Source organism: Ctenopharyngodon idella, chromosome 8 (assembly GCF_019924925.1).
Source record: "Ctenopharyngodon idella isolate HZGC_01 chromosome 8, HZGC01, whole genome shotgun sequence".
In the NCBI taxonomy this organism is placed as follows: Eukaryota; Metazoa; Chordata; class Actinopteri; order Cypriniformes; family Xenocyprididae; genus Ctenopharyngodon; species Ctenopharyngodon idella.
The window spans coordinates 13,187,839-13,198,984 of NC_067227.1; the positions used below are offsets into that span (position 1 = coordinate 13,187,839).

An 11,146-nucleotide genomic window follows, 5' to 3' on the forward strand; every position below is an offset into this window, starting at 1 on the left:
GTAAATGTATTTTGAAAGACATTTCCAATGCTCTTCACGTCTTCTAGTGTTTTATGCTGATGAAAAATTAAAAATGCAGGCATAGTCATCACTTGATAAAATCCACTGACATCATGAAAATATATTAATTGATATAAAAAGAAGTAAAAAAAGAAATTTAAAATGTATTGGACAGTATGCACATGCTCATTAATTGGACATAATAATATCATAATATTCGATAAACTATATATTTTTAGATTTTGTTCATGTATAATAATAATTTACATATAGTAGGATTTTTTTTTCTTCAAATAAATGTAATGCCAAGCATGTCATATTCTCAAAATTTGCGACCTCTACCGTGTGCAGATAAAATTAAATGTAGTTAAACGTTAAATGTAGACTAAACTTATTTGTCGCGGGAATATTAATAATTAGCTGAAAAATCTGTGAATTTATAATTAGCTCTATGTTGGAAAATATATAAAGGTTGATAAAATCCTCGAGTGTGCTGTAGGCGTCCACAGGGATCGATTTATCAGCGCTCTGCAGCGCGTAATAAAACATAACAACCCGATTCGCTAATGAATTGTTCTTTTGAGTCGGATATTTTCACTAAATCTATTGAACCGTTTTGCAGAGTTGATTTTAACAATTTATCCACAAACTAATTAAATTGGTCTTGAGTCTCATTGCCTAGAACAGTATTTTTTTGAACATATTCAACTCGAAACGATCTATTTTAACAGCTCAGCGACTCATTGAAACGAGCTGTTCACAAGAACCGATTCAAAGAACTAAATCGGACTTCTGAGCACTAAAACATAATCGAGTCGTCTGTGCTCTACACTGCGTCCTGAAACGTAAACGGAACTGGAGGGTATTTTGAAGAAAAGTCTCCGTCAGATTGTTAGCATATGATCCATGTGAATATATTCAAAAATGTCTATGTTTGATTTCTAAACTAATGCTTCAAACATAGTGTTTATTATTACAGATTTTCACATGGAAGAAAGCCTTCAAATCGCTATTTCTGCATTTGAAACACGGTTGATGTTTTACCGTATTATCAAAATAATGTAAGCTAGATAATTTTAGCTTACCATATAACAGCATAGTTATTTTTTTTCTGTCAAACTAGAGTATTTACTGCACCAGTACACTTCATTTTTATTGATTTTTGAGGAATATAAATCCCGAGAGGCAATGGCCAGTGTGCATGAAAGTTTGTATTTCAACCCCATGATGACAAATGGGGTTGTTCATGCCAATATCTTCGGGATAAAGGATTGGGTCACTCCATACAAGATCGCAGTGTTAGCTTTACTGTATGAGATGTCCACAACCAAACCAATGGCTCTTCTAGACAGAAGACGCTTGAACAAACTCATCCTGCCCTTACAACAGGTATGTTTGTAGCATTTGTTGTAGTAAGGCTGTTTATGCCTACCCCTTTGACACTTAAAGAAATAATGTAAAACATAGCTAAATGTAATGTTTTTAGACACATAATTTTCTAGATAAAATTATACTGCAGATGGTTGATTTGTGTTTGTGATGGTCAGGGTGCAGATTTGACCCTGGAGCAGTTTGTGAAGATAGTAGAGGAGTGTTGTCTTCGCATGGTCAATGCTGTTAAACTCAGGTACAGTATGTATCTTCTCTTTATAAAGAACGTTTTTACTTGGGTAGGTTTTAATGTATTAATAGTTTATATAATCATTGCCTTCTGTTTTTCAGGTTGTTTTTGATGGCTGATGGAGAGTTGCAGGACATGGAGCACTTTTTCACTATCCTGCCAAATGCTTTCAGTGACTCTGAGGCATTCAAAACTAGTGTTGTTGGTACGAATATGTGTTTCTTTCAGGGCTTTAACCACAATTATCATCAAATATTGCCCAATTTATAGGGTTAGTTCACCCAAAAAAATTAAATTTTGTCATAATTTGCTCACCCTCATGTCATTGCAAACCTGTAAGACTTTTGTTCTTGCGTTCTTCGAACGCAAATTAAGATCTTTTAAATGAAATCTGAGAGATTTCTCTCCTCTATTGACAGTCTACGCAACTACCATTTTGACGCTTCAGGTTCAAAGTTCATAAAGAGATTGTAAACTAATCCATACGTATTGAGTGGTTTAGTACAAATTTTCAGAAGAGACTCGATGGCTTTATATGATGAACAGATTGAATTTAGGCTTTATTCACATATAAACATTGATCAACTCACACATCCGTTGTGGTAAACGGAAGCTCAAGCATGTTTGCTTGACATGCGAGAACCAATGAGGTTCATTCTCGTGTGTTACACAGCACGTTTGAGCTTCCGCAAGAACCATTGAGGTTTGTTCTCATGTGTCAAACAGGTTCGGTTGAGCTGTTTATGTTCGCTGATCAATGTTTATATGTGATTAAAAGCCTAAATTCAATCCGTTCATCATATAAAGTGATCAAGTCTCTTCAGAAAATGCAGACTAAACCACTCAATTCATATAGATTAGTTTTACGATCTATTTATTAACTTTTTGAAGCGTCAAAGTGTCAGTTGTGTAGTCTGTCGATGGATGGGCAGAAATCTCTCAGATTTCATTTAAAAGATCTTAATTTGTGGGGTTTTTTTTTTTTTTTTCATTTTTTGGGTGAACGAACCCTTTAAGAGTTCTGGGTCTGGATTTGTGAAAATCTTCTTAAGAAAAAGGTTCTTAAAATATATTATAAAATGTTCGTAAGTAAGTGTAATTCTTGAAAAATTCTTTCAGAAATTCTAAAATATTTCCTTAATTTTTTTTTTTTTTTTTTTTTTTCATAGAAGTAAAATGACAAGCAGTGATGTTGTCAGATTGTGTACTTTCACAGACGTTTTCAATTTTTAGATTCTACGGGCCCCAAATATGATCATCCTCATGCATGGGACTCTGGCCCTAAAATTTAAAAGACAGTTATATATTTTCAAGTATAAAGACCCAATTAATACTGTGGAAAAATTAGTATTATAAATGTGTCAATTATGTTACATTGTGTTTTTTTCTTTTTTCATTCTATTCTCTGTAGTACGATTATATGTATTGTTTAAATCAATTTATTTATTTTTATATGCATATTTTACAAACAAATTGATTTGTTTTAGTTATTTTAATCAATTTATTTACTCATTTTAATCTATTATTTTAATCAAATTATTTCTTTATTTAGTTTTTTATTGTTTTATTTTTATATTTTTCACACTGCTTTTCTTTAAACTTTTCCATGGACCCCCTAGCACTCCCTTGTGGCTGGACCTTTTTCATGGTGCTTCTTTGTCTAATACAGCAAATTCAAATCTTAAACGTACCTTATTTGTCCACCTATTAACCAACTTTAACTAAAGCATCTCATGATGTAAAATGTGTCAGATGAGATCATGTTCTCCTTTAAAGTACATTTATCACTTTCTAACTGTATTGTTAAAAGGGGTTATTTTGGGGAATACAAAATATCTTAATTTTTTTTTCTTAAGTTAGCAAACATGAAAAAAGTAGTTAAGAAGAGCTCTTTTTTTTGTGAATCTGAACCTCTAATCTCTTTCTGTTTCTAGGTCTGTTCATGCGTCAGATGCTGCTGGCCTACAATAAACTATCATTCAGTCAGGTATATAAGCTGTACAAGTCCCTGCAGCAGTACTGCCATCGTGGAAATCAGCCCGAGCTGTCCGCTCTGCCTGCCGAAGACATGGAGCTGACGAACACTGAAGACCCCAGCGCCGACCGCATAGACAAAGATGAGCTGGACACAGTATCTCTACACCAGTCCGAACTGAGGTCAGAGGGAATTACGTGTTACTTGTATTATTAGTGGAATAAAGTTTTAACACAAATGTGTTTTGGAAAGGCTTGACAAATTTTGGTTACATCAGTTGTGTTTAGGGTAAAATTGGCTACCAATGGTTTTTATGCAATTTGCCAAAAATCAACACTTTAAAAAAAAACAGCAAAGAGTTTCTTGTCATTTATTGTAGCTTGTCTAAGACTAAAATATGAAACGCATGAGAACTTGACTCAAAGAATCATCTTCTAAATCGTCCAAGGAGAATTCACTGTTTCTTCATCCAGTTTAGTTTCACAGTCAAAACATCTGAAAGGATGTTTTGGGTTGTTAGTTTTTTGGCTCTCATGTACTAAACATAACAAATGTCAGAGGCTATTTATACAAAGTACAAACAGTAATAAATACTACTTGGACTAAATACTAAATATTGTTAGATACTATTTATATGTAGTTGTAGTTATTTGCTTCTCAGTGTGCAAATAGTCACTGTCACTACAAGTATTCATGAGAAAAAAAGTAATTTTTTGTGTCAATTCAGCTAATTTTGAAAATAAAAATATGTGGGTCAAATTGACCCCTAACACAATAGAAATATATGGAAAGAAATTATTACGTTTCTTACATATTAGTCTCTGTCAAACTACAATAGTGTTTTTTTTTTTGTTTTTTTTTGTTTGTTTGTTTTTACATGAATCTTTAGTGTTTTTGATAATGTCTATTTTTGGTAAATTGCATGGAAACCAATGGGAGGTCAATTTGACCCCAACACAAACAGAGGGTTATTGAATAAGAATGGACTTGACTGGGGGGTTTATTTTCTGTTTTCATCAGATCTGATGAGACCCAAGGTCCTTTATCTCAAAAACAAGCAGAATACTTCCTTGCACGACAGGTTTGTTACAACCTAGAAGAGATTTGGCTTTCATAAACACAGCTGTCCATGATTTATTTTGACCTGTATGATTGTTTTTTTCCAGGCGTACCTCCTTAAGAACGATGAAAACAAGGCCATGTCACCAGCTAAGTTACAGGACGAGCTCAACAACATTCTCAAGTTTAATCCTGACTTCGCTGAAGCTGTAAGCTGAAATCCTTCATTTCAAGAGATTAATCTGTTTTTACTATCACTGAGCCTCTCTCTGTGTCTCCACAGCATTACCTCAGCTATCTGAACAGTATGCGAGTGCAGGACATCTTCATCTCCACTCACAGCCTCCTGCACTACTTTGACCGCCTCATTCTTTCCGGTGGCGAGGGGAAGAGCAATGGAGATGAAGGCTATGGCCGCAGTTTACGATACGCTGTCCTGAATCTGGCAACCTTGCACTGTCGTTTTGGACACTAGTGCGTATTAGTTATCTAGATTATGTTTTGAGCACTGCATTGTGTCAGGAACATTTTATTTTTGCTGGGAAAATAAGTGAAAGCCAATAAAAAATTTAGCCTCTGAACTGAACTGTTGTTATATGACTAAAGCTGTTTGCAAATTTCTGTGGTTGTGTATGTGCAGTCAACAGGCTGATTTGGCTCTACAGGAAGCTATCCGCATCGCACAGGAAGCAAATGACCATGTGTGTCTCCAGCACTGTCTGGTAAGAACAGTTTGTCTCATTCCTTTCCTATTAAATTTTAAAGGTTATTAGAATAATCTTAAATATATGCAAACTTCACTTTACCTTTATGACCTTTCAGTGACATGTGCTCGTCTCAGTTTGAACATTATAATATTTTCAACATTAACAATAATAATAAATGTTTCTTGAGCACCAAATCAGTGTATTATGTTGTAGAATGATTTCCGAAAGATCATGTGACTAATGTGAGTAATGATGCTGAAAATTCAGCTTTGCCATCACAGGAATAAATTACATTTTAAAATATATAACAGAAAATAGTAATTTTAATTTGTAATAATATTTCACAATATTACTGTTTTTACTGTGTTTTTGATCAAATACAGCCTTGGTGAGCAGAGATGTCTTTCTAAAACATTAAAAATCTTACCGACCTCAGACTTTTAAATGATAGTGTGTGTGTATGTACTGTATATTGTACTTAACAGTCTCTGCTGTATTCTAATTTCTTTTTGAATTTGTGATTTTTAGAGTTGGTTGTACACACTAGAACAGATGAAAGGATCTGATAGTGTGGTACTAACTGAAGACTCTGTGAAAATTGCAGCTCACTTTTGCCTCCCTGTAAGTAACTTGTTAATGTGCCCCTAATATGGATTTTTGAAAATTACCTTTCATGTAGTGTGTAACATAGCTCTAAGTGAATGAAAACATCCTGCAAAGTTTTAAATCTGAAAGTGCACCATATATAAAGTTATTGTCTCTCAAAAGTAAGAGTCGACTCTGAGTCAATTAAACGAGTCGTTTGTAAAACAAATCCCAAGCCGTTTCATTGTAACGTCACAACAAAACATTAGCATATTGCCCGCCCACTTATTGTGTGCGCAGACAAGGGAAAATTCTGTAAGTATGATTAATAATTTGTGTTTATATTTTCTAGCGATCGTTTAAAATTCATAGTTTTGTGTTGTGTAACGTACACCCAGTAGTCTGTATGTCTCCTGCTAACTGGCTAACTCACATTTCTGTAGTTCTGCTATTCAGATGTGGGTCCAATATTGTCTAAAAATGTGTTGATTAATGCAGCTTGTCTGTCTTATTACTTGGAGTAATGATCAAGGATGGAGCACGACTTTTGTTTACAAAGTGTAATGCATTATCAGCTATTCACGTTTGTGCTCAGCTAACGTGGGACAACATAACTACATACAACATAACTGTGGGCCCGGTTCGCATACATTACATAAAAAAAAAAAAAAAAAACTTTTTTTTTTCTCTGCATTTTTATTATTACATTAGAGTGGAGCTCTATCTGTATTGTTATGGGATGTTAAGATGCTAGTCCACGCTAACTAGTTGAAGTATTCTCTCTGTAAACAGTGAACACTCATTGTAATGTCAAACAATGATATAGACATTTTTTACTTTGTTAATAGTTATGACGAAAAAGTCTGTGTACACATCTGGCCTAAATGTTTGTTATGTTTAGAGGTTTTCAGCTTCGCTTGGCATTCTGATACAGTTCCCACAGGTGCACCTACATAAAGTATAACCGTGACGCTGCTATCACGTCTTATAAATAACGCAAACTAAGGTGACACTTACCATAGAGAAACGTCCTGCTCCAGTCGTGATTGTGAATCAGTTTCTGGTCACATTTCATCGTCGGACTCGGGCTCGAATTGATACTGTAAAATCGATGCTATCTTTTCTGTCCATACATTGTATACAATGTTTTGCGAATTGATAGCTGTCATCCAGTTATGGCAATGGGCTATAAGAGTAGACCAATCACAAAGGATTGGGCCATCTGACAAATCAGAGCAGAGTAGACTCACGGAAAGGAGGGGTTTAGAGAGACTGATTCTTCAAACTGCTTCGAACGAATCGTTTCCGAAACATTGAGAACTGAGGTGAAATTAAATATATATTATGAGAAAACAAAAGTGTTTTTTGACCTTGCATGCATGTAAACCTGTTGTAGGAGACTCCCAAAACAATATTAGGAACCTTAAAAAAGGCATAATGGGGCACTTTAAGATGGGACTATTTAATGCCCTTAAAATATATAAATGCTTTGCAGACCCACAAGACATAATAAATGTCATCAGGCACATTAAATTGGTGCATATGAATCTCTTGCAAGGTCATTATACAATGAAATAAATAATTAATGCTCTCTGTTGTGTTTTGCAGTATTTAGCTTCTCTGGGCATTCAGTCCCTGGTCCAGCAGGGAGCGAAACAGGGCATGCCGGCCAACAAGCTGCTGGACGCCCTGCGAGGAACCGACATCATGCACTGGAAGCAAAGCCTCTCTGAGCTGATAGAAATCAGCCTGGCACAGACCACCTCCATATGGAGGATGTATGGCAAAAGGTCAGACAACACAGATACCTTCTTTTTATTAAAATTTAAAAGAAAGTGAAATGATTCTACTTTTACTGTCATATGTAAATAATATGTCTTCAAACAGACTGTAAGGGCTCACATTTCCATTCTGTATTATTAGCGGCACAGCTGATACAGTTTTTCAGGTTTGATGTAGTTTAAGCTGAATTTATTTGTGTCCCTGTAGCACTATGGCACGGCAGCAGGCTCAGCTCCTGTTGAATATGAACAGTCTGGAGCCGGTGAACTTCAGTGTGCAGCAGAACAACACTGAAGCCTTTGCCGTCGCCCTCTGCCATCTGGCTGAACTCCATGCTGAGCAGGTAATGACCTCTGACACAAGAACATAAACACAAATCCTTTTTGGTGGAAGCTTGATTTCATGTATTGTTCTGTGCCTAAATGTATTGAATGCTAAATTAGCATGTTTTTTTTTTTTTTTTTTTTTGCCTTCAGGGCCTTTATGCTGTTGTGACGGACATCATGAAACACTTGAAGCAGCAGTTTCCTCCTCATACCCAGCATGCCAAGGTAAGTCTGCTGAACACAATATAGCTGATCAATCACAGATCAGCAGCCACTATATGATTTTATTTTCTCTCTCTTTACCAGCTCTGGATGCTATGTGATCTGAAAATTCAGTTTGAGAAGGCTATGAATGATGGGAAATACCATTTGGCTGAACCCCATGTCACAGCTATCTCTGCCTTAAACAGCACTGAGGGATTGTACAGGTAGATAACTGCACATATTATACTTTTCTAGTAGATTGACCTGTTCAAGCGATTACTTGTGTTCTTGTCTGTTCAGGAAAGCGCAGCTGCTGAAAGCTCTGAATCAGACGTCTGAAGCCTCTAAGATTCTACAGCAGCTGCAGCAGGAGTGTGAGAAGAGTAAGAACACAGAAATGATCATCAGGTATCACTTTATTTAAAGAAAATTCTGAGTTCACACTGAAAATCTGGGATTTAAGATCTAATTGAAAAATGGAAATAAGGGATGATTTAGTGTTTAGAGGAACTGAAGTCAGGATGAAATCAAAATTGACTAGCACTTTACTTGCCATCACAGGAATAAATTACATTTTATGTTAAGTATATTAAAATAGAAAACAGTTATTTTAAATTGTAGTAATATTTCACACTATTACTGTTTTTACTGTATTTTTGTGATCACATGCCACCTATGAGCATAAGAGACTTATTTCAAAAACATAAAAAAATTTGATTTTTATCTTTTTGTCCCGTTGCGTGTGTGCATTTCAACCTTGAAATCTTTAATCAAACTGTCATAACTTGCTCTTCCTGTGATATGACCCACTTCTCTCTGCTGACTTCTGTGAGTCCACACATTCAGTGTAACTTTTCACTCAGTTATTGCTGATAATATCATTTGTATTTGAAAATGTGTATTAATAATGTGTATATCATTTTCACTATTGGACTTCTAGAGCTCACTTTATATTAAAAATCTTAATTACCCAAATTTTTGAAGTGTGTATTTGAAATCTTATTGAAACGGCGGTGTTCGCATGTCTGTTTTTAACTCTTGAGTGTGTTTGTGTGGCAGGGTGATGCTGGCCTCTGCAGAACTTCACTGGGACTCGTCTGGGTTTGCGTCAGCTCTGCCGTTACTCTTACAGGCTCTTGCTCTGTCACGCCAACACAACCTCCAGAGCTTGACCTCAGAGACTGTGTTACACCTGGCATTTACTCAGGTACACCAACATACACCAACAAGAACCTTCACAGTTTGTGCTCAGACACCTGATAATGACTGACAAATGCTAACAAAACATCTCCCAATTGCATGATTTCACCTTAGAATTCACTGAAGTGTTTTCAGTACACTTGTGTGTTTGTTGTTTTTTGAAAGATGAAGGAATTGTGTAATTTTCAACTAGGAGTGTCTGATGTTGATCATCTCTCTTCATAGCTGATGTTGGGGATCCCTGAGCAGGCTCTTGCACTGGTGCAGGACGTGTTGGAGTCGGTTTTGGCTCATGGTTCTCTGATAGACAAGGGCAGAGCTCTGCTGCTGGCCGCTCGCTGTCAGATGGCTTTAGCAGGAAGTGCTGCACAGGAACACAGACTGACTGGTACTGCCTGAGTCCTGTTTGTCATCCATCTCACTGTATTCAGGTTATACTTCATATGTTTAAGTGATGTATTTTCCTTTCCTGCAGCACTGGAACAAGCCGTACACACTTTAGATGAAGCAGCTGTGTATTTCTCTCGTCTTGACTGTAAAGAGCGTATGAGAGACATACATTACCTACAGGCACGCTTGCATCACACTCTCGGCAACGTCTCTCAACGCAACAAATGCGCCATGCTCTTCCGTCTGCTGGATCAGGAGCTGCCGTCGTCTGGGATGACTGTGGTCAATCATCTTTAGAAAACCTCAGCTGCGTGTGTTAAAGGGTTAGTTCACTCAAAAATGAAAATTCTGTCATTAATTACTCACCCACATGTCACTCCAAAACCATAAGACTTTCATTCATCTTTGGAACACAAATAAAGATTTTTTTTTTTTTATAAAATTTCAGTCCCTCCATGGACAGCTACACAACTACCACTTTGATGTTTCAAAAAGTTCATAAAGAGATTGTAAAACTAATCCATATGAATTGAGTGGTTTAGTCCAAATTTTCAGAAGAGACTCGTTCGCTTTATATGACGAACAGCAAACATGCTTGAGCTTCCGTTTACCTCAACTGATGTGTGAATTGATGAATGTTTATTTGTGAATAAAAGCCTAAATTAAATCTGTTCATCATATAAAGCGATTGAGTTTCTTCAGAAAATTTGGACTAAACCACTCAATTCATATGGATTAGTTTTACAATCTCTTTATGAACTTTATGAAGCATCAAAGTGGTAGTTGCGTGGCTGTCAACGGAGGTACAGAAATCTCTGAATTTATTAAAAATATCTTAATTTGTGTTTTGAAGATGAAAGTCTTACAGCTTTGGAACATGAGGGTAAGTAAATGATGACAATTTTCATTTTTGGTTGAACTAACCCTTTAATGAACAACACCAAACATTGTGTCCTGTACCGTGTGCATGCTGGAAATAAATTATATTTTGTATGTAAAAAAACTAATTTCTGACCTTTTATATATAATATATCTTATATAGATATATCTTTATATATATATGTGGGGATGAGGGAAGCAAATTTGCAAAAGTGAAAATAATAGTTCCTAAAGATAGTTAATACTATAAAATTTAACTTAATACTGTAAAAATGTTCATATCTTTCAATGTTTAATACAGACACTAACAAAGTAACAGATTGAATATAGGCACGTATTTTTAAAAAAAAATTTTTTTACCATGGTATTCTTTTAAATACTTCAAATACCATAGAAGATTAATCTATGGTACATTAAT

At 35.6% G+C, this 11,146-nt stretch overlaps 1 protein-coding gene across 1 annotated transcript; it reads left to right on the forward strand.

Annotated features, from left to right (window-relative positions):
* The first annotated feature begins 824 nt into the window (after positions 1-824).
* On the forward strand, positions 825-10,852 carry anapc5 (anaphase promoting complex subunit 5). Its single transcript, XM_051903896.1, has 17 exons — positions 825-1,389; positions 1,548-1,627; positions 1,723-1,826; positions 3,556-3,778; positions 4,617-4,677; positions 4,763-4,864; positions 4,939-5,129; positions 5,296-5,377; positions 5,891-5,983; positions 7,556-7,737; positions 7,937-8,072; positions 8,206-8,280; positions 8,362-8,483; positions 8,560-8,667; positions 9,319-9,466; positions 9,685-9,847; positions 9,935-10,852. Exons 1-17 carry the CDS (start codon positions 1,189-1,191, stop codon positions 10,144-10,146), a joined length of 2,283 nt encoding a protein of 760 aa, XP_051759856.1. The 5' UTR covers positions 825-1,188; the 3' UTR covers positions 10,147-10,852.
* The last annotated feature ends 294 nt before the right edge of the window (positions 10,853-11,146 follow it).

Coding starts and splice junctions, on each gene's coding strand:
- anapc5 (XM_051903896.1), top strand. CDS start 1,189: ATGGCCAGTGTGCATGAAAGTTTGTATTTCAACCCCATGATGACAAAT. Junction 8,484..8,559: donor AGCACTGAGGGATTGTACAG/GTAGATAACTGC, acceptor TTGTCTGTTCAG/GAAAGCGCAGCTGCTGAAAG. Junction 9,467..9,684: donor TACACCTGGCATTTACTCAG/GTACACCAACAT, acceptor CTCTCTTCATAG/CTGATGTTGGGGATCCCTGA.